This window comes from Notolepis coatsorum (genome assembly GCF_963971535.1).
Source record: "Notolepis coatsorum genome assembly, chromosome: 18".
NCBI classification, from domain to species: domain Eukaryota; kingdom Metazoa; phylum Chordata; class Actinopteri; order Aulopiformes; family Paralepididae; genus Notolepis; species Notolepis coatsorum.
Window position 1 is genome coordinate 36717043 of NC_140182.1, and position 24811 is coordinate 36741853.

Below are 24811 nucleotides of genomic sequence, written 5' to 3' on the forward strand. Positions count from 1 at the left end.
GTGAGTGAGTGAGTGAGTGAGTGAGTGAGTGAGTGAGTGAGTGAGTGAGATAGAGAGAGAGAGGGGGGGGGGGTGAGAGAGATGAGGAAGGGGCAAGAGAGAAAGAGAGCTGGGAGAGTGTGTGTGAGAGAGAGAGGGGGGGCGGAAGTGTCTTCAGCCCTTGTGTGGGTGAATGTAACAAGTTCCTAACATTTTCTTTCCCCTATTATTTCATGCACACTTTATTCATTGTTTTAAATTATTATTTTCTTTTAAGTTATTTTGTGCATCACTCTGTTTTGAATTTGATGCAAATTTGCAATGCATGAGGGTCATCCTTTTGTGTTAAATGGCTGCATAAAGCAAGCATTTGTTGACTCTCATATTGATAAGAGTATTAAAACTTGGAACTTGAAAAAGATCCATTTAAGGTAGATAAAAAAAGAAGAAGAAAAAATGCGATTAATTTGTGATTAATCGCGAGTTAACTATGGACAATCATGCGATTAATCAGATTAAATATTTTAATCGATTGACAGCCAGGGATAAGCAAGTAGCGATTATGTTCCAGAGATTAGTCATATCCTAAAAGTGTCATGAGTATATAGCTAGCTATGCAAATCATTGTTGTTTTGGATGCAAAACAATGCTCTTTGTTTATTCTATGTTTTATGTTAATATACTATATTCTAAAGTTTAACTAATGAACCCTCTGGTTTCTTCAGGCTTCAGTCATTATCAGGAAACTCTTCAAATGATATCAAACAGGGGACAGGTTCAATCAAACAGGGGACCATCCTTAATCAAACAGGGGACATCCTCAATCAAACAGGGGACATCCTCAATCAAACAGGGGACATCCTTAATCAAACAGGGGACATCCTCAATCAAACAGGGGACATCCTTAATCAAACAGGGGACATCCTCAATCAAACAGGGGACATCCTCAATCAAACAGGGGACATCCTTAATCAAACAGGGGACATCCTCAATCAAACAGGGGACATCCTCAATCAAACAGGGGACATCCTCCATCAAACAGGGGACATCCTTAATCAAACAGGGGACATCCTCCATCAAACAGGGGACATCCTCAATCAAACAGGGGACATCCTCAATCAAACAGGGGACATCCTTAATCAAACAGGGGACATCCTTAATCAAACAGGGGACATCCTTAATCAAACAGGGGACATCCTCGATCAAACAGGGGACATCCTTAATCAAACAGGGGACATCCTTAATCAAACAGGGGACATCCTCGATCAAACAGGGGACATCCTCAATCAAACAGGGGACATCCTTAATCAAACAGGGGACCATCCTTAATCAAACAGGGGACATCCTTAATCAAACAGGGGACATCCTTAATCAAACAGGGGACCATCCTTAATCAAACAGGGGACAGGCCCTCGTGGCTCTAATTGTAGATTAATCGCAGATGGAACCAGATCAATACAGCACATCTGACTCCACGGAACATGGGGTGTTCTGACGTTTGTCCTATCGGAATTTCTCTTACTGACGGGGATTAGACATTTCCATTTAGTGTTTGAGAACACAGCGCGGAGAGCGAGGAGAGGAGAGAGAAGAGAGACGGAGAGAGAAGAGAGACGGAGAGAGGAGAGAGAAGAGAGGCAGAGAGAGAAGAGAGGCAGAGAGAGAAGAGAGAAAAAGAGATGAGAGAGAGAAGATACAGAAAGAGAGATGAGAGAGGGGGGGGTAGAGACAGAGACAAAAGAGATAGAGAAAGGCAAAAGAGATACTCCCCTTTCCCTGCTAATGACTCCTTTACAACACACACAGAGAGAGAGAGAGAGAGAGAGAGAGAGAGAGAGAGAGAGAGGGGGAGAGAGAGAGAGAGAGAAGAGAGAGAGAGAGAGAGAGAGAGAGAGAGAGAGAGAGAGAGAGAGAGAGAGAGAGAGAGAGAGAGAGAGAGAGAGAGAGAGAGACTGCTTGTGTGTCCTCTGCTGGCGTGACCTTGCTGCTCTTGGGGAGCTCTGACTGTGAGGCAGTGAGGAGGGTGAAAAAGAGAGAGAGAGAGAGAGAGAGAGAGTCCGTGGCCATTAAACCTGAGGGTGTTTACTGTAGCTCTCCGCCACCCCATAGCTGATCTGTGGAAGTGTAGCTAACTGTACCAGTAGCCGTTAGGCGAATGTACTTCTGGGTAGGGGGACGCGGGTAGGGGTGGGCGCTGTGAGTCAGCTCAGCAGCACAGCGGACTAAAGGCTAGATTCATTCTTTTACCATCAAGTCATCCACTGGAGGAAGAGAAAGTAGAGTTTGCTCACGGTTCAGCTGGTCCTGTTTTTCCTCTGCTGTGTAAACTCTCAGCTGAGTCGTTTCTAAAATGAATGGGGCATTATAATGCGACTGCCCGGGAAAACAACGACGAATGGTTTCTGAAGTGACTGTGTGTTGGTTTAGCTGCATGGAAGTGACACACACACGCTGCCGCGCTGTACTCACACTGTACTCGCGCTCACCTCTCCTCCGTCTCCACGGTGGACCGTCTCACAGACAGACACGTTCATCACAACAACGCAGTGTGTGATGTCACGATCCCTCGGGCCATAATCTAGATGAAAGAGAAACCTGATTCGATGTGAGGGAGAGAAAGGGATGGGGGTGGGGTTGGTACGTTATTCGGGTTATCAAGCAGGACGTGTTTTTGTTAACTTGGGCTCATGACACTTCCAGGAGGCTTAACGAAAACAATGATGATGTGAGGGCTCTGAAGAACAGAGCGGTGTTGGGGCGGGGTCGACTCAGAGAGGATCTTTTGCTCATCGGGGCAGGGTGGGGTGGGGGTTGGGGGGGCGACAGGCAGACTTATACTTGCACGCTCTGTGTTCACTCTAAATAAAACATGTCTCCCTGCTTTTGGAGCAGCGCACAACGCACGTTGAACTTTACTTCTTCTTGGAAGACGAGCCGAGTCGTTCCTCCATCGCGGCCAGGCGGTTATTTGTCCAGAGTTGATCAAGAAATTCCAATGGAGATCACCGTGTCTCCTCTCAGTCTGCACTGTGTCTCCTCTCAGTCTGCACTGTGTCTCCTCTCAGTCTGCACTGTGTCTCCTCTCAGTCTGCACTGTGTCTCCTCTCAGTCTGCACCGTGTCTCCTCTCAGTCTGCACCGTGTCTCCTCTCAGTCTGCACCGTGTCTCCTCTCAGTCTGCACCGTGTCTCCTCTCAGTCTGCACCGTGTCTCCTCTCAGTCTGCACCGTGTCTCCTCTCAGTCTGCACCGTGTCTCCTCTCAGTCTGCACCGTGTCTCCTCTCAGTCTGCACTGTGTCTCCTCTCAGTCTGCACTGTGTCTCCTCTCAGTCTGCACTGTGTCTCCTCTCAGTCTGCACTGTGTCTCCTCTCAGTCTGCACTGTGTCTCCTCTCAGTCTGCACCGTGTCTCCTCTCAGTCTGCACCGTGTCTCCTCTCAGTCTGCACCGTGTCTCCTCTCAGTCTGCACCGTGTCTCCTCTCAGTCTGCACTGTGTCTCCTCTCAGTCTGCACCGTGTCTCCTCTCAGTCTGCACCGTGTCTCCTCTCAGTCTGCACCGTGTCTCCTCTCAGTCTGCACTGTGTCTCCTCTCCTCTCAGTCTGCACTGTGTCTCCTCTCAGTCTGCACTGTGTCTCCTCTCAGTCTGCACTGTGTCTCCTCTCCTCTCAGTCTGCACCGTGTCTCCTCTCAGTCTGCACTGTGTCTCCTCTCAGTCTGCACTGTGTCTCCTCTCCTCTCAGTCTGCACTGTGTCTCCTCTCAGTCTGCACTGTGTCTCCTCTCCTCTCAGTCTGCACTGTGTCTCCTCTCCTCTCAGTCTGCACCGTGTCTCCTCTCAGTCTGCACTGTGTCTCCTCTCAGTCTGCACTGTGTCTCCTCTCCTCTCAGTCTGCACTGTGTCTCCTCTCCTCTCAGTCTGCACTGTGTCTCCTCTCCTCTCAGTCTGCACCGTGTCTCCTCTCAGTCTGCACCGTGTCTCCTCTCAGTCTGCACTGTGTCTCCTCTCAGTCTGCACTGTGTCTCCTCTCAGTCTGCACTGTGTCTCCTCTCAGTCTGCACTGTGTCTCCTCTCAGTCTGCACTGTGTCTCCTCTCAGTCTGCACTGTGTCTCCTCTCAGTCTGCACTGTGTCTCCTCTCCTCTCAGTCTGCACTGTGTCTCCTCTCAGTCTGCACCGTGTCTCCTCTCAGTCTGCACCGTGTCTCCTCTCCTCTCAGTCTGCACCGTGTCTCCTCTCAGTCTGCACCGTGTCTCCTCTCAGTCTGCACCGTGTCTCCTCTCAGTCTGCACTGTGTCTCCTCTCAGTCTGCACCGTGTCTCCTCTCAGTCTGCACCGTGTCTCCTCTCAGTCTGCACCGTGTCTCCTCTCAGTCTGCACTGTGTCTCCTCTCAGTCTGCACCGTTTCTCCTCTCAGTCTGCACCGTGTCTCCTCTCAGTCTGCACTGTGTCTCCTCTCAGTCTGCACCGTGTCTCCTCTCAGTCTGCACCGTGTCTCCTCTCAGTCTGCACCGTGTCTCCTCTCAGTCTGCACTGTGTCTCCTCTCAGTCTGCACTGTGTCTCCTCTCAGTCTGCACCGTGTCTCCTCTCAGTCTGCACTGTGTCTCCTCTCAGTCTGCACTGTGTCTCCTCTCAGTCTGCACTGTGTCTCCTCTCAGTCTGCACCGTGTCTCCTCTCAGTCTGCACTGTGTCTCCTCTCCTCTCAGTCTGCACCGTGTCTCCTCTCAGTCTGCACTGTGTCTCCTCTCCTCTCAGTCTGCACCGTGTCTCCTCTCAGTCTGCACCGTGTCTCCTCTCCTCTCAGTCTGCACCGTGTCTCCTCTCAGTCTGCACCGTGTCTCCTCTCAGTCTGCACCGTGTCTCCTCTCAGTCTGCACTGTGTCTCCTCTCAGTCTGCACCGTGTCTCCTCTCAGTCTGCACCGTGTCTCCTCTCAGTCTGCACCGTGTCTCCTCTCAGTCTGCACCGTGTCTCCTCTCAGTCTGCACCGTGTCTCCTCTCAGTCTGCACCGTGTCTCCTCTCAGTCTGCACTGTGTCTCCTCTCAGTCTGCACCGTTTCTCCTCTCAGTCTGCACCGTGTCTCCTCTCAGTCTGCACTGTGTCTCCTCTCAGTCTGCACCGTGTCTCCTCTCAGTCTGCACCGTGTCTCCTCTCAGTCTGCACCGTGTCTCCTCTCAGTCTGCACTGTGTCTCCTCTCAGTCTGCACTGTGTCTCCTCTCAGTCTGCACCGTGTCTCCTCTCAGTCTGCACTGTGTCTCCTCTCAGTCTGCACTGTGTCTCCTCTCAGTCTGCACTGTGTCTCCTCTCAGTCTGCACCGTGTCTCCTCTCAGTCTGCACTGTGTCTCCTCTCAGTCTGCACTGTGTCTCCTCTCAGTCTGCACTGTGTCTCCTCTCAGTCTGCACCGTGTCTCCTCTCAGTCTGCACTGTCTTTTCTCAATCTACGTTGAGTACGGCTCAATACACACAATTGTTAAGGGGATGCAGACCAGAGAAAGACTTTCGTCTTGTTTACATCAGGGTCCCCCATTTTCAATTCATAATGAATTGTAAGTAAGGGTGCAACTTGCTCCGTGCAATCCATCCTTTGTGGATCTAGCCCTCAGTTTTTCAGGCATCACTGTGCTGTACAATCAGATGATCAGTAGCACGTCGAAGCCTTGTCTTCTCATTCACCAAACATCCGTTGCGATCGCTAAAAGTAGCCCATAAAACATTCATTATATAGCTTTATGTGCCCCTCATCACGAGACATTGTGTTAACCCCCCGACATACCCCACTGCGTCCCAGCTTGACCCCCCCCCCCCATTGCGCCCCCTCCCACTGGGCTGGTGGAAAGGGTCATATTACCCCCCCCCAGTTATATCATCATTATATATAAGGTAAGGCATGAGCACAGACACAAAGGCAAACAAGTAAACATGGATCTGCAGCTGAAGGCTGTAATATCAACACATGGAGGAGCAACGCTCACATCAGCATCCAGCCGCACAACAACTCACCCCTGATTCTGACTCAAGTGTTTGACTCTCCAAAATGTGGCTCTCAAGAAGTGGGTCAGACAGAGAGCAAGGACAGCTCCAGGGCTCAGTCTCTCTGCGTACACACACACACACACACACACACACACACACACACACACACACACACACACACACACACACACACACACACACACACACACACACACACACACACACACACACACACACACACACACACACACACACACACACACACACACACACACACACACACACACACACACACACACACACACACACACACACACACACACACACACACCTCTCTGACAGGACAGTACATAGGAGCATCAACGCCCCCCCACCACCCACCCAACCCTGAACACTGCAGAATCATTATGCAAGGCTGGGTCGCATGCATACTTAACCACTGTCGCTGTCTGAGACTGCAGCACAGCTCGACAGTCCTTAGGGAGAGACACTGAGGATCTGAGGAGAGCAACAGACCAGGACAGACCAGGAGAGGGGACGAGGGGAGGGGACGAGGAGAGGGGACGAGGAGAGAGGACGAGGAGAGAGGACGAGGAGAGGGGACGAGGAGAGAGGACGAGGAGAGAGGACGAGGAGAGGGGACGAGGAGAGGGGACGAGGAGAGGGGACGAGGAGTGGGGACGAGGAGAGGGGACGAGGAGAGGGGACGAGGAGAGAGGACAAGGAGAGAGGACGAGTTAGGGTGTGAGAGAATAAGAGATAAAAACATAGAAAGAGAGAGAGAGAGAGAGAGAGAGAGAGAGAGAGAGAGAGAGAGAGAGAGAGAGAGAGAGAGAGAGAGAGAGAGAGAGAGAGAGAGAGAGAGAGAGAGAATCAATTGCACTGTACGGCAGTGAGGTATGGGGCCCTTTATTAGTAACGGATTGGGCAAAATGGGACAAAAATCCAATTGAGATCCTGCATGTAGAGTTCTGCAAAACAATTCTCAGGGTACAAAGGAAAAGCCCAAACTCTGCATGCAGGGCTGAATTAGGACAATATCCGTTACTCATAAATATGCAAAAAAGATCAATTAAATTCTGGAGCCATATTAAAAAAAGTGACCCGGCCTGCTATCATCATAAAGCCCTGGCCTGCCAAGAGCTGGACCTACAAAGGAGTCCCTTTTGTCAACTCATGATGAAACTGGCTGACATCTCACACTCTGACATCACAAACCCTAGCCAGCCTCAGAAGATTAGACCTAACCAAATTATAACCAAAGAAAAAGATAAATACATTACATATTGGAATCAACTCACACAATCACAACACAAATTAGAAACATATTTGGCCCTAAACAGACAGTATACTGTGGCAGACTACCTCAGCACAGTAACTGATAAGAATCTAAGAAAGACTCTGACAAAGTACAGACTGAGTGACCATGGTTTGGCGATAGAGAAGGGCAGACACAGACAGACCTGGCTGCCCAGAGAGGAGATGTTGTGCTGTTTTTGTGATGAGGGAGCCATAGAGACAGAACTACACTTCCTAACACAATGTGAAAATTATAGAAATATTAGGGAGGAATTCTTTCCAAAAATTGAAATAATTTTCCCAGAATTTCAAAGTATGACAGAAGTGCAGAAATTGCCATTCCTCCTGGGGGAACAGAAAGAATGTGCAGTTTTAGCTGCAAAATATGTCAATTCATGTCACAAGAAAAGGGACAACCAGTAGGACACATATACTGTATATACATGTACCATGTTTTACTCACCGCACCATCTCCTTTATTTCTTTGATCTTGTTCTGTTGATATTGTTGTTGTATTGTATAATGTTGTTTGCTGTTTATGTCATAATTGTGCTTTGGCAACATTTGTGAAATTTCATGCCAATAAAGCTTTTTGAATTGAATTGAATTGAGAGAGAGAGAGAGAGAGAGAGAGAGAGAGAGAGAGAGAGAGAGAGAGAGAGAGAGAGAGAGAGAGAGAGAATCATGCAGAAAAGGAAAGAGAAAATGTGAGGGATGAAAGCAGAAAGAGGCAAATGAGAGAGACATTGAAACAAAGGGATGAGAGGGGGGGAAGCAGAAGGAGAGCGAGAGCGAGAGAGAGAGAGAGAGAGAGAGAGAGAGAGAGAGCGAGAGAGAGAGAGAGAGAGAGAGAGAGAGCTCTAAAAGCGGCCACAGCCCAGCGGGACAGCATGTCTGCAGCAGGAGCGACAGGGGGCTCTGCCCACCTCCCCTCCTCACTGAGGAGCATCGATCCCTGGATGTCATCAGGATCTGCCCTGCAGAGCTGCAGCCACGTGCCACTAAGCCAAGGGTTCCCAACAGGGGCGGAGCTATAGGCGCGGCAGGGGAGGCAGCGGCCTTAGGGCCCGCCCACTGTCTGGCGGGAGGGGGGGCCCGGGCCCCGGCCCCCCCTCCGGCCCCGGGCCCAGGCCCGGGACTGAATGGAGTTGCCGTTCGCGTGTGGGACTGGATCGAACACAACTGGTGGTAACGGCAACTGGGACTGGTGCGTTTGTTTTGATTCTAGGCTCCTCCCGTTTTGCCAGTACTGTGGTACGAGTACGACTGATAGCGTGTGGTTTAGGAACAGGGCGTTTTGCACAAATCCAGCGCTCCCTTTCCTTGGCTGTGACGTAGCCACGTAAATCTCACAAGCAGCGCGGAGGTGTTTTTTTCTCTGATGTCGCGTTCACGTTACGTGGGAAGAATCGGAAGAATCAGCTTCCGACTGGGAAAAACCATTCACGTCAGCCTCCTAGTTGTAATTCCTACTAGGACATATGGGATTTTTTATAGACCCCGATATCTCCCACTTCGCGTCACGAATTGCGGAAGTATGGATGTGGGCGTTTTGATCGAGTCAATGCGTGAAGGCTTCCTAGTTGTAGCAACGAGATGTCCTCTGGTTCTTCCGCTTCTTCCCACGTAACGTGAACGCGACATCAGAGAAACACAACATAATAAGTCACCTGAAACATGAATGAATGAAAACTTTATTAACAGATTGCAGAATGGGTACAGTACAGTACAGCTAAAGGGGACATTTACCAGCACAAAGTGTGGATATATTATGATTTAACAAGTCTTATCTGTCCAGGACGATGACAACATTATTGCAGGTAAGCTACCTAGTACTACTAACGTTATCACGCTAGCTTGGATGCTAACTAACGTAATGTGAATGAATGAATGAAAACTTTATTTAACAGATTGCAGAATGGGTACAATACAGTACGGCTCGTTAAGGGGATGCAGACCAGAGAAAGACGTTTGTCTTGTTTACATCAGGGTCCCCCATTTTCAATTCATAGTGATCATAGAAAACATATACCTAGCCACAATCTATGGTATTTCTAGGTTACCACATGGGTGGCGCAACACTTTGTGAATTATGTGAGGGTGTATCATGATGATGGTAATTTGGCACTTAACGAACGTTACCTATCTCTTTGCCGTTTTGCATAGTGCACTGCATAGTACCAGAGATGACAAAAGTTATGTGGTAACATAGGTCGCATCACTGCCAGTAGTCGGCATATTACCCAATTCTGACTCTGGTATTAGTCAACTAACGTACTGTTAGCCAGCTACTGTAATAACGAAACTGAAATATCTAATGATGATAGTCAATCATAAAGACAGAAAACACTCTCATCACAGACAAGCTGGATCTGGCCAAATACCTAAACATGTCATGGTGAATGAATGAAAACTTTATTTAACAGATTGCAGAATGGGTACAATACAGTACAGCTCAATACATACAATTGTTAAGGGGATGCAGACCAGAGAAACACTTTCGTCTTGTTTACATCAGGGTCCCCCATTTTCAATTCATTATAACATAATGACATACAGATAGACAGTAGTGCTACATCTATACATGACATACCAGATTTGCAAATACAGTACTGTTTGTGATACGAAAAGAGTCCAGAAAAGAGAGTATATACATTTGACGTATTATTATTGTATTGTGATATGTTTTGTTTCATGTTGGATTTTTTTTTTTTTTTTTTTTTTTTTTTTTTTTATAATACAATAAATATCGGGGGGGGGGGGGGGGGCCCGAGCTGTCAATCTCGCCTCGGGGCCCGTGGGGCATTCCAACCGCCACTGGTTCCCAACACTTTCTCTTTTGGAAGGTGACCCCCTTCCCCCCCGTGGCTGAGCGGAGAATCCGTGCCGTGTTCCATCTTCACCGAACAAACTGTTGAACAAGACAATAGAGGCCTGGCGTGGAATGTGTGTGTAGTTCTCTTTCTTCCAGTATGGCTGCCTGTAACCATTGGTAACCGCTTTCAAAAGAAAACGCCTCATTTCTGTGCAGTGGTAGAGCAGGTAAAACACTGGATTTTTCTTTTTACAAGATCCAGTAATAAGACACCAAATTATATATATATATATTATATATATATATATTATATATTATATATATATATATATATATATATATATATAAAAAGAAAAAAAGTCTATATATATTCTTATATATTTATCATATATCAACACATAGCAATCGTTATTTTGTGCACAGCAACCGTTGTCTCTGACATTGCCATTGCAATGGTTGCTATGTTACATGCAGCCATGTTGGAAGACAGAGAACTACACAAGCGTTCCATGCAAGGCCTCTATTGAACCTCTTTATATGTGGATGTTGCACTCGATCATGCCGTGGTGCGTGAGTGTGTCTGCATGTGTGTGTGGCTATGGTTACTGATGCATGCTATTTAGCTGACGTGGGTAACGGCACAGGATGGATTCAGGACTAATAAAGTTTGAGGTGAGAAAAGTTCCTGTGACCCCCAGAGTTTAAAACACTTTGTGAATTCATGTCGTATCGATTACGCGTCTCGTCAAGTCAGTAAACAACGTTCCATCCCTCAGGGAGACAGATCCCCTCTGCACTGAGCTGGTCAGCAACATTGTCTTGGCCCAAGTAAGCCTTGTTATAGGTTAGTTGTTTGATTTGAAAACGACTATCATATTTTTCCAGTCAGTTTAGATTGGATTGGATTAGGACTAGGGATGTTCGATATTGGATTTTTTTTTACCGATATACCGATATTGTCCAATTCTTAATTTCCGATACCGATATCGGGATATATTTTCAGGTAACTAACATTGCATATCTCTTGTCGTGGAATTAACACAACATTATGCATACATGGGCGGCTGGGTGGCGCAGCGGAGATTGCGCTCGTAACCAAAGCATTGCCTCCGGCTTGGGCCAGCCGTCATACTGGCTCAATTGGCAGAGTCAGCGGGTGGAAGTCGATGGGTGGTAATCTGGACGTTGTGGACAGCGACCCCTACAGGTCGGTTGGGAGACGCCGGCACAGCAGAGACAGGAAGTAGCGGGGGTAGTGTGAGCCTCCCACACGTTACACCTCGCCAATGAGAGTCCGCGCTGGCAGGTGAAAAGATGCGACAGGCTGCCTCCTCGTGTACCGGAGGGGACACGTGATGCAAGGCTTCTATCCTCCCTACAACCGACCAGTGGGGGGCATATGCGAGCAACGTTCAAGACAGGGGAGGGGAGAATTGGAAACACGAAATTGGGATGGGAGAAAAATAGAATAATAAGGATTTAGCTTTTTGGTCAGGCTGCTTTTGTATATAATAATTTGTTCTTACTTGCTTGCCTGGGTAAATAAAGGTTAAATAACATTTTTAATGTTTATTATTTTGTTTTTTAACCGATACCAATCATTTCCGATATTACATTTTAATGCCAATATCGGCCGATAATATCGGTAGGCCGATAATATCGGACATCTCTACTTTTTAGGGACTGTTGAAGAAGACAAGACCCTGAAATGCATTATTCACTCACTCACTCACTCACTCACTCACTCACTCACTCACTCACTCACTCATGGTTAACACATTGGATGCCAACAACGTCATAATTCGTTATTGCCCGCCATGCGTTGAATGCCAACAACGTGATAATTCGTTGTTGGGATCAATATTTAATTTTTTCGCCATGGCATTCATAATTCATCCAGCCTCCCTGCGGGACTGCAGCTGCACCCTGTCTGATATTGCAACGCCTCAATACCGCCGCCTGGTGGATGATCGGGCGAGTTGCACTCCACGCCAAACCGGAAGTGGCGCTGGTGCATCGAGGAAATCCCTCCGGTAGTAATATCTCGTTACGTGGGTCCAGACAAACACTTGAGTGCATGGGATCGCTTTCGAAACGCAATAATCTATATGATTTCGGCGTTTATTGCGTCATACAAACGGGAAATGGATCTAGCAGATCGACGTCAAATAATTGGAATATTTTTCCTCCAGTCTCATCTGTGAATGGTCAGAGGAATCTAACGTTATTTTCAGCTTGATTGTCCATTTCTTTGTTTGCAAAATCCATCTGATCAATGTATCAACCCATACTAAATAAAGCCGTTATTGACGATCAAGGAATTATAAATGACCCCCCCCCCTTTCCTTCACATATGATGAAGCATAATGTATACCGATCATATACATTTGAATTTTTTAATATAGCGTGTATAGGAAAGAAACGCCAAACGATAATCTATCATATGCTTCAGGGCCTATAACTTGCGTTTTTGGAATTACAGCAGAAAAGCTTAAAAACATACTTATATTCTCGACGGTATTAACACAACAATGTATGAATGAAAAAATATAACGTTCCCACATCCGGAACGATAGATACCCGATGTTGAATGGGCCATAGTAATGTCAATATAGCTATAATATTTAAAAAGTTATAGCCCTGCAAAGAAGGTAAACATCTCCATAGGCTTACAGCGGTGGCAGACTGGGCATAAGGATGGGCATACTGTGTGGCAATCAAAGTGTTAACCGCTCCGCCCCTAGTGGCGGCTCACAGGCATTGCACTTTGTATAAGACTCGATTGCTTCACATCCATGACACTGTGTCCTCGTTACAGTATAGAACGAGTAGAACCAATGCAATAAAGCAGGGGCGTAACTTGCGGGGGGGGGTCCCCGGAAAATGTCCCCCGCATGATTTCAGAATGCAGTATTTGTCCCCCCCATGTTTTCCAAACCGCTGCAACTGCGCGGCCTGGCGGCCAGCACTGTGACTCGCTACTACACAGTGCCGGCACTGCAGATTTACCCTACTCTTGGAATGCATGGCCAGATTCTCAAAGTCATACATAGGGGCGCTGTCTCGATAATGCAGTGTTATTAAAGCAGCGTGTAGTGTAGCCGACGCATGAACCAGTTGGAACTGGAAATCCGTTGGTAAAGAAATAGCGGCCTGGAATAGTTTTTGTTTTGGGACAATTCGCAGTAAAGGAATATATCTGTCGGCGATGTTGTATGCGGGAACGAATTGCAGAGAGGGAGGACTGACTGAAGTGGAGAGTGTGTTTACTTGTGTCTCAGAAAATAAATGTCTCATCTGATTTCTTTAATAATAATAACCTGGACTTGCTGCAGGCGCAGCATATGCATCAGGATATTCTGGACTCACTGGACATTCATGTTGTCATGAAGGAGTTTATTTCCACCACTCCTGAACGCAAGACCACCTTCTGTGTTTTACCGTCTTCGGAATAGGTAATGTGTGTTATTATTTATCGCTCCTGCAGCGATTGTTGTTGCGACAGTGACACAGAGGGCGCAACAGCCAGGTGGGGTAAACTGGGCTGTGATGTGTGCATCAGAACGCTCAGAGCGCGGAGTTGGGCAGCTGTTTTGATTGAAAAGTTTGATTGAAAAGTTTATTAACAGATTGCAGAATGGGTACAGTACAGTACAGCTCAATACATACAATTGTTAAGGGGATGCAGACCAGAGAAAGACTTTCGTCTTGTTTACATCAGGGACCGTCCCCCATTTTCAATTCATCATAGTATCCTAGTGAACGAGAGTGTTGGTTATGACTGACAGACAGTGGAGCTGTTTGCAGATAGCGAGCATTTTGACGTGTTGCGTGGTGGCGATGTCTCGCAGACAATACAACTACAAGTATAATTATATAATATATATATTTTATATAAAAAAAAAATTATAAAAAAAAAAAAAAAAAACTACCCCCCCCCCTGCGACGTCACTGACCACGCCCCCTAATATGTCCCCCCCACTGCTGGGACCAAAGTTCCGCCACTGCAATAAAGGCATCGAAAGGCTTCCTTTTCACTAACAGTTGAGTGCCTTGGTTCCCTTCATCCTCTTAAAAGGTTTCCACATTTTGACCACTAGTTGATGAAATTGGCGCTATACAGCACAGTAAGAGGAAAGGGGTCCCTGAAAACTGTGTATCATGTGTTCTTACAGCACGCGCACGAGGATGCACAATCACTCCACGAGCCCGGGGGTACACTGGAGGCGTGCCCTCCTGCATCAATTTGATTGGTCCATACAGTCTCCCTCAAAATATAACAAGATAACTGCCTGTCAATCAAAGGAGGTCAGACTCATTACAACTTTGCCAAAACTGAAAGTGAAAATGATGTTGCATTATGTTGCCGTGTTCCTTTAAATCTCAACATAGACCAAAAGGACTACATATCCTCCTCAATTAACAACCGCTTCAAATGTGTTGCTTTTTTTATTTGCTCAAATAATGGTACAATAACGGTACAATCCTTCATAAGACCTACAAGCACGTCTCACATACTGCAGCCTAATGTCACCTCCTCTCCGTGGAGCACTTGATATGGTGGGAAAAAACTGTCTTTGCTGCAAAGGGGCGGAGCCCCGGACTCGAGGCCTTGATGAAATAAAAAGGTCATTAATTCAAGTGAAATTGAAAACGCCCACACTCTCTACCCCTGTTTTTACATATTCATCATAAAGCTAATGCAATTATCAATAACGGTTAATCTATTCCGCAGTCACATGGTATCAAAAGTCATTACTTGTGAGCCTTCTTTAATGAACAGATCTAATGAAGTGCGGTAAGACGTTGGAAGCGAGATTTCTCTCGCCTTGGGGGGGGTGGTGTGTGTGTCTATGTGAGACTGTGTGTGTGTGTGTTTGATTTGGGAGGGGGGGGCTTAAGTGATCTTGACATGGATGTAATTCTTTTCCGAGACAAAAGAACAAGAAGGAGCTGATAAAATGGCGGCGGGCCAGATGGAACGTTCCGGTCAGCCGGTGGAGATCAGAGAGATGAGGAGTGCTTCTCAGACAGATCCTTACCTGACGGAACATGAACATGTTGCCAAAGAAGGGAGACGGCTTGGGGTGCTTTATCCCACATCGAGAGAGGAGGGAATAGGGGTGCACTGAATACCTGCGTGAGAGATAAGAGAGCGAGGGGGGAGGGGGGAGGGGGAGTGGGAGGGAGGGAGACAGTGAGGGGGAGGGAAAGTCAAGGAGCAAGAGAGAGAGAGAAAGAGAGAGAGGGAGAGACAGAGAGAAAAAGATAGGAACAGAGAGAGAGAGAGAGTCAGGGAGAGAGACAGAGAGAGGGGGAGGGAGAGTCAAGGAGAGAGAGATAGGGGGAGGGAGAGACAGAGAGAAAAAGATAGGAACAGAGAGAGAGAGAGAGAGAGAGAGAGAGGATGAATAAAAACCAACAGAATAAAGTAATATGCCACAGATTACTGCATCTAATCTGGTGGATATACGGCAGGCAGCGCCTCCTCAACACAACACATAACATTATGACACTTGAAGGATTTATTTGCTCTGGGGGAATATGTAAACCCCCCGTCCCTCCCTCCCTCCCCCTCCAGACTCCCTAAAACCGCCTCCATGCATTATTCATAATGTACGTCGTCACTGTTTCTGCTGACAGGCGAGTCCTTGGACGAGGCGGGGAGGACTTCTGAGCGGGACTTTGTTTGAGGGGCATGATGGGATACAGCAGGACGCTATTCAGTCATGTGATGTTCCTCCTCCTCGTCCCGTCTGCCGCCCGCCACCCGCCCGCTTATGGATTCCACATGGAGAGAGAGGCCTCCGCGGTACAGATCCGGGGATGGGGGGGGGGGTAGGTGCGGGGGCAATTACGGGATGGGTGCCCCCCCCCCCCAAGGCCCATAGGCAGCAAGGAAGAATAAACGGGGTGATGAGGTTTAATGGCAGAGAATAGATTTCTGATTAAACACATTGAGAGACACACACACACAGTCACTCACAAATATTCTCACATAATATACATACTGTACAGAAGCCATGTACACACACACACACACACACACCGATATATAATATCAAATCATGTTCAGAGAGAACATGAGCACAGTATGGTCGAAAAATCAAGATTGAAGGAATCTATTCCTAATCTAAAAACGATTGAAAATGACCATAAGACATTAATGCAAAGTACACTAGCTGCTTCTTCAACACTGTAAATGAAACAAATACATCATCATCGTCGTCATCATGACATTTACATTTAAAGCAGAAGCTTTTTGTACAGAAACAAAACCAGTTGTCCTATATTTAGCAGGAGGGTCGTTGAAGCTGTGTTGGGTCGTAGTAGCTCATTTATAGACATGCTGCTGCTTCCACTCTGAAGCCTCTGGACTCTGTGTATCAGTCTGCCCTCAGATGACAGTTATGGTGCCCGTCACTGTATCCTGTACGGTAAGGTTGGGTGGTCCTCTCTGGTAGGGAGACGTGACTTGTTTCTGTATGAAGTCATTATTGGTGATGTCCCACCCTACATCACTTATTATTGGACTGGAACTCTGGACCTTATCACACTCACTCTGGTGATCACCACCATCATCATCATCATCACCATCATCATCATCATCACCACCATCATCACCATCATCATCATCATCACCATCATCATCACCATCATCATCATCATCATCATCACCACCATCATCATCATCATCATCACCACCATCATCATCACCATCATCATCATCACCATCATCATCACCATCACCACCATCATCATCACCACCAGCATCCACTTCACGTGAAGGAGATCTATTTCCATAATAATAGGATGTGAAGAGATTAAACTCAGCAATAAAGCAGCCTGGCAGCCAGTCACACTGACAGCCTGGTAATTAGAAGAGAACGTGTCAGACCTGCCTCTCTGTTACACACACGCACACACACACACACACACACACATACATATTGTACACACACACCCCCAGGCACACATACACACACACATACTACATACATACATATTGTACACACACACACACACACATCCCCAGGCACACATACACTACATACAAACATATTGTACACGCACGCACGTGCACACACACACACACACACACACACACACACACACACACACACACACACACACACACACACACACACACACACACACACACACACACACACACACACACACACACACACACACACACACACACACACACACACACACACACACACACACACACACACACACACACACACACACACACACACACACACTGTCCCTCCATCCAGCTAAATATAACGGTATGGCCGTAATCAGCTGCCTGGCTTTATAAATACATGTGACAAACAGGCTGGCTCATTCACCTGCTAATTGGCTGCACGTGAAACATGGGCGTGTCCATCAGACAGACACTCACCAACAGAGGAGGGGTCATACGATGTCACCACTGATTACATCTGCTCAGAACACTGTTCTACCCCTCAGCATGGAGTATTAACAAATGTAAAGTATAGAGTATATTGACAACAATATATACAGTATATTAACACATGTACAGTATAGATTATCTTAACAAATGTACAGTATAGAGTATATTGACAACAATGTATAGTTAACAGATATACAGTATAGAGTATATTAACAAATGTACAGTATATAGTATATTAACAAATGTACAGTATGGAGTATATTAACAAATGTACAGTATATAGTATATCAACAAATGTACAGTATGGAGTATATTAACAAATGTACAGTAGAGTATATTAACAAATGTACAGTATAGAGTATATTTACAACAATATATACTGTATATTAACAAATGCAGAGTATAGTTAACAAATGTACAGTATAGAGTATATTAATAAATTTATGTACAGTATAGAGTATATTTACAACAATATATACTGTATATTAACAAATGTACAGTATAGAGTATATTAACAGATGTACAGTATAGATTAGAGTATATTAACAATTGTACAGAATAGAGTATATTATCAAATGTACAGTATAGAATATATTGACAACAATATACACAGTATATTAACAAATGTACAGTATAGATTATATTATTACATGTACAGTATAGAGTATATTAACAAATGTACAGTATAGAGTATATTGACAACAATATATACAGTATATTAACAAATGTACAGTAAAACGTATATCAAAAGGATTATCTAGCAGTGGTTCTCAACCTTGTTGATGCGTGACCCCTAGAATCAAGTGATGACTCACAGCCAGACATGTGTCATAATTAGACTTCTCTGGATAGAACGTTCGTTTCATACATAATACAAGAATGTGTCCTAAATGCTGTATCATTTATAAATTCTATAGTTGTATAATAATGCAACCAAGGCATTTGCTGGCCTCAGTAGAAACATTCATTATGTCATTGAGCTGTTCAATGGCTCTCTGGCGCTAAGCTGTCATTGTGTTCTATGGACGGTATTCAGGGGCTCTGACCGACGGACCAGTCGCTGTTAAATGTGACTAAAGCACCGCAGACATGGGTGAGTGAGTGGTGTTTGTTTATCATGCTGTTGCCGTGGTGGAGAGCAAAGAGAGAAGGGGGGGTGGAGAGAGAAAGAAAGAGAAAAGGAGACAGAGAGAGAGAGAGCTGAGAGGGAGAGGGGTGAGAAATACAGAGAGGAGAGAGAGAGGGATGGGGTGAGAAATACAGAGAAGAGAGAGAGATAGGGCAAAGAGAGGGGGGTGGAGAGAAAGAAAGAGAGGAGAGAGGGAGACAGAAAGAGAGAGCTGAGAGGGAGAGGGGTGCGAAATACAGAGAGAAGGAGAGAGAGAGCGAAGGGTGAAAAATACAGAGAGAAGGAGAGAGAGAAGGAGACAGAGAGAGAGCTGAGAGGGGTGAGAAATACAGAGAGAAGGAGAGAGAGAGAGAGAGAAAGCTGAGAGGGGATGAGGAGAGAAAGAGAGTTATAGAGAAATAAAGGGGAGTGATAGAAAGAGAGATAACTAAGAGAGTGATATAAAGAGAGAGAGAACTAAGAGTGAGGGAAAGAGAGAGATAACTAATAATGTGAAAGAGAGAGATAGAGAGAACTAAGAGAGTGAGGGAAAGAGAGAGAGAAGAGAGACTGAGGCTTTGTTTCAACACATTCATCAGCACGACACGACACGTGCTGTTCTCAATTCATACACGAGAAAATAATCAACAAATATGAAGCCACACACTTAACTTCCGATGAGAACAAACAGGTCTTTGAGTGAATCACACACTGATATTATTTATGTGTAGCCACCTGAATATGTCTGACTTTTATTCAGGGTGTCTAACGTTAATCTTTTGCATTTCCTGTGTTCACGAGGACGTTGTAACCAGTTGACCGCTCTTGATCATACCTACCCGGACATGGACACTTAACGTGCGGTTCTCTTTGATCACCCCTCCCCGACATTGACTATTAACTTGCTGCTCTTTGATTCTCCTTTTTCAAAACATTGGCGTTTCATAGCGAGACAGGACTACAGGTGCCGGCAGGGGGCGGTGGTGGTCGCTGGGCAGGAAGGACATCAGGCAAAGAAGAACGAGTTCAACGCCAAGTGCAGCAGAGAGGAACTTCCTCTTTGGCGTTCTACACGGAGGAGGAAGGACGTCTACAACGGGAGCACCAGCGAGTGAGCATGCGAGCAACAGACCCAGCTACAAAACGGGTTATCCCAGAAATACATGCGGTAGTTGAGCGTTTGATTAATGCGCCGGATAAGCTCAGTTACACAACGGGTTATCCTAGAAATATCTGCGGTAGCTTAGCGTTTGGTTCATGTGCCAGAGACACTGAAGTAATCAACAGGCGAGCATTGCCGAAGATCAGGTGGTAGACATTGGCCACCTTGTGTTAGCTGTGTATAGGCGTCATAGCAGGAGGGTTCAACACGACCCACAGTTTAGCTGTGTTTAGGCGAGTACCACAGTTTAGCACGCGCGCCGGCCCACCTCTTCAGCCCAGCAGAGGACGCCACTACACTGCACGCTTCTCCAGCCTCTCCAAGCCGTTGCCCAGCATCACCTGCCCCAGCGTCTACTCCGCCCCGCTGGCTGTTATCGCGGGATCTCCGTCTGCCATCTTAGCATCCGGACTAGTGGTGCTGAGGTTGGGCCCGTCATCTTGGATAAGTATCAGCGGTGCTCTGAGTGTTGAAACGTGTTCGGTACAGTCCACTGTGTGGCGCAGGCTCTGTAAGAGTGAAGATAAACGGTGCTTTGAACGAACGCTGGAGAGCAGTGTATAGGGGCGCCCCAAACATTTCAAGCCGGCTTTAGATAGGACTTTATTTGCTAAATGTGGGCCCACTGTTCATTTCTTTTGAGTGTAATAATAATGTGTGTTCCTTTATAAAATTCCCATTCAGTAGCCCATACCCCTCTCCCTCTAACTCTCATAACCCCCCATCTACGGGTGCAAGAACAGGTATTTAACCCCTTAAAGGGAAGGTGTTGTTACTGTGTCTAGCCCAGTGTGGGAAGCACTTTAGTCTGTGTTACAGAGCGAGAGCACTAGGTGCCCAGGGCGTAAATAACTTGAATCAGACTGTGATTAATTGTAACTTGAATCAGACTTCACTAAAGAACACTGAATGGGAGCACTGTGTGTGTCTGTTACTGAGTCTGTTGTCTTAACCCTTTTCTGCCCGGGTAATGCTCATTATTATTTAACCCTTTCCCCACCCCTTCTTATAGTTCATTGTTAAAGGTCTCTACAGGTCATTAAGAAAGGGTACTGCTTTTGGGAGCGAATACATCATCCATCTTACTGCCATCAGGTGTGGGAGGGCTCAGGAAGTATTGGGGGAAGTGGGGGTGTGTGGGGAGCTACTGCTGATCGCCCTGGAGGGCAAGAAGGACCAGAGTACCATCCCTAGGTCAGTGAATCCTAGGCCCCATCCGCTCCTGCTGCTCGACCTCCACTTTGACATTCCTGGCCTACAGTCGGGGATCCAGCTAGACTCAGCTCTGCTGCGTCCCACTACCAGGTGGTCGTGTACAACCACTCCCATAAAGCAGGGATAATCCACCCTGCTACACATGCATGCATAAAGGGCCTCGTCAGGTTACCACAGAGGCTTCTCCTCTCTCTCTCTCTCTCTCTCTCTCTCTCTCTCTCTCTCTCTCTCTCTCTCTCTCTCTCTCTCTCTCTCTCTCTCTCTCTCTCTCTCTCTCTCAAATGGCTTTATTGGCATGATGCAACTTGTACATGTTGCCAAAGCAAATGATTAATAATAACATAAACATGGATTACAAAACAGATATTAATGTCATAGTACATACAAAAAATTATCATCATAAAATAAAACATCAAATATTACGGCATAAACATGTCAGGTGACTGTCACTCACTGTCCCTCAGTCTATGGCAGGCAGCAACATAGGCTGCTGCTAGCTCACAGCTTGTTGAGTCCTCCCCTAGTAGGACTGGTCATTTTTCTGTATCTGGTAGTGCAAGAAAACCTTTTGTTATTAATTCAATTTTTTTTAAATATGTTTCTCTAATATATTTATATTGTTCACATTTGGTGAGGAAGTGCAACTCAGTTTCAGGCTCACTGAGGATGCAATGACAGCACAGCCTTTGCTCTGCAGGAAGCCAGGTTTTCCTGTGCCTCCCCTTTTCAACAGTGAGGCTGTGCTCATTCAGTCTGTATTTTGTCAAGGTTCTTTTTAGTTGTTGATCAGTCACCATGCTCAAATAATCTGCTATGGTGTAATGTCGATTTTTAGCCAGATAGCACTGCATTTTGCTCTGTGCTTTTGTTTGTGTTTTCCAATAGGTGATGTAGTTTTAATAATAATAATAATTCATTTAATTTATATAGCGCTTCTCAATAACCCGAAGTCGCTGACAGTAGTCGGGAGCAGGGGTACAAACAAAGAGGCGAAAGCAAAGAAACAAAACAAAACAACAAAGAAACAAAAACAAAGGAACATGAGACCATGGGGGGAACGGGGGAGACAGCCTGATGGCACAAAAAAAAGACTAGAGACATATCGATCAGGTTGGAGGGGAGGGGGGGGTTTAGGGGTGGGGGGGGTTGAAGGCAAGGGAGAACAGGTGGGTTTTGAGGCGAGCTTTGAAGGTGGAGAGTGTAGGGGAGTCTCTGATGGACTGGGGGAGGGAGTTCCAGAGTCGGGGTGCAGTGCGAGAGAAGGCCCGATCTCCGAAGTTTTTAAGCTTGGATGTCGGGACAGTGAGGGAGGCAGTGGAGGAGGACCGGAGGGAACGGGTTGGGCGGTAGGGGAGAAGGAGATCAGTCAGGTAGGGGGGGGCCAGGCTGTGGAGGGCTTTGAAGGTGAGGAGTAGTGTTTTAAAGTTAATGCGGTGTTTGATCGGGAGCCAGTGGAGGGAGTGGAGGACAGGAGTGATGTGTTCGCGGGACCGGGTGTTAGTGAGGAGGCGGGCGGCTGAATTTTGGACCATTTGCAGTTTATGGAGGGAGCGGGAGGTGATACCAGTGAGGAGGGAGTTGCAGTAGTCCAGGCGGGAGGAGATGAAGGCGTGAATGAGGGATTCAGCAGCGGGGGGGGAGAGGCAGTGACGGATTTTTGCGATGTTGCGGAGGTGAAAGTAGGATGTTTTCACGATGGAGCGGACGTGGGGGTCAAATGAGAGGGTGGGGTCAAGGAGGACACCAAGGTTGCGGACTAGGGGGGAGGGGGTGATGTTTTTTTTTGTTTTAGCTGTGTAGTAATTTGATTTATTCTGAATGGTGATGTGTTCTGTTCCTGAAGTGTTAAGAGAGCAGGTTTGTGGACTCAGCCTCAGGACCAGCTGGGTAAGGGGGTTCCTGATGCTCCTCAGCTCTTGGCACTGCAGGGCTTGATAATGGTACGAGAGGGGGTCACTTTGTTTTAGGTGTGTCCAAAAGTTAATTGCCCTTTTTTGTATTTTTAGTATTAGTGGGTAACGGCCTAATTCTGCCCTGCATGCATTGTTTGTAGTTTTCCTCTGGACATGTAGGATAATCTTACAGAACTCTGCATGCAGGGTCTCAATGGGGTGTTTGTCCCATTGGGTAAAGTCTTGTTTTGTAAGTGGACCCCACACCTCACTGTAATTTTAACCAAATTCAAATTGGTATTTCTGTTTGTATATTTCTTTTTATGGCATAGAAATCCCGGCGTGCTTTCCCTCTCAGCTCATTGACTGCTTCCTTAAAATGTCCAGTTGAACTTAGCTTTAGTCCTAAATAGGTGGTGTGTGTGCAGTACATGTTTTGTACCAATTGAGAACTTTGGTAGAACGTCCTGAGAACTGGATCTTTTTTGGAATATCATTATTTTGGTCTTTTTGGGGTTTACTGCCAGGGCCCAGGTCTGACAGTAATGCTCTAGCAGGTCCAGGCTCTGCTGTAGGCCATTTGCTGTGGGGGACAACACAACCAGGTCATCTGCAAAGAGCAGACATTTCACTTCTCGATTGTGGAGACACCGGGGGCAGAGGACTTTTCGAGTATATTAGCCAATTCATTAATATAGATATTGAAGAGTGCCGGGCTGAGGTTGCAGCCCTGACGAACGCCTCGCACTTGGGTAAAGAATTCTGTTCTTTTTTTTGCCAAATTTTACGCTGCACATATTACCAGAATACATTGATTTAATAATATCATATGTTTTACCCCCTACACCACTCTCTATGACTTTATAGAACAGTCCTGTATGCCAGATAGTCAAAAGCCTTTTGGAAGTCAATAAAACAGGCATATATTTTGGTTTTATTTTGGTTTATATGTTTATCAATTAGGGTATGTAGGGTGTAAATATGATCGGTTGTGTGGTGTTTTGGTATAAATCCAATTTGGCTTTTACTCAAGACATTGTGCTTGGTAAGGAAGTTTAAAAGTCTGGTATTCATAATACTAGAGAAAACCTTCCCCAGATTACTGTTCACACAGATGCCTCTGTAATTATTAGGGTCAAATTTGTCTCCGCTTTTATAGATTGGGGTTATGAGCATTGTTAATTTTGTCAACGAAATTGATGACGAAAGATCTTCGTCAACCAAGCTTTTTCCCGCGACGACAACGAGACGTGACGTCACGTTATTGAAGACCATGTGACGCCAACGTCACTAAATTATTAATTAAATATAGTTGACCACAACTGAGGACACAAAAATGTAGTTACAAAAACCATGACGAATTCTCTCTTAATTTATGTTGACTAAAACAAGATGAGACAAAATAATTATAACTTTTAGAATAAGTCACGTTATTATTTCAGCATTTCCCATTTCCGTTTCCGGGTTAAGCTCAGCAGCGTTTATGGCCCACTAAAAGCCAAGCTACATAACATACGTGAGGCTAAAATTCCAGGTCTCTCATGACTACAGCTTATACCAATAACCATGAACGGAATCTGCTACTCTCTCAACACTCCTGCGGCAGCCGAACAGTTATACCAAAAGAACATAGCATTTAAGACGACAGAGGCTGAGAGGATGGCTAGGCTAATAGCCTGGGAGTCGGGACCTATATCCCAGACACAGACTTGCTCTCTTTCATCTGTGTACAGTACACCCACTACTATCAACATTACACATGGATACAACAAGGACAAGACCACGTTCACTTAAAAAGGTATGAAAAGAAAAGAAACAGACGAGTACTAACACTGAGATTGACCCTGCTATAAGTTATGAATCCCTTTAGCGCTTGAAGTGCACTAAAATGTCATATAATGTTGGGTACATGCTCAGTAGAGTTAGAACGCTCCCAGTCTTAGG

General features: G+C 46.1%; 1 protein-coding gene across 1 annotated transcript in view; it reads right to left on the minus strand.

Annotated features, from left to right (window-relative positions):
* The window catches only part of tbxas1 (thromboxane A synthase 1 (platelet)), a gene marked incomplete at its 3' end in the record, with an annotated part of 260971 nt that overhangs the window by 184186 nt on the left and 51974 nt on the right, over positions 1 to 24811 (minus strand). Inside the window, 1 exon segment of the mRNA XM_084335155.1 lies at positions 15110 to 15203. Coding sequence (XP_084191281.1) covers positions 15110 to 15203 — 94 coding nt within the window.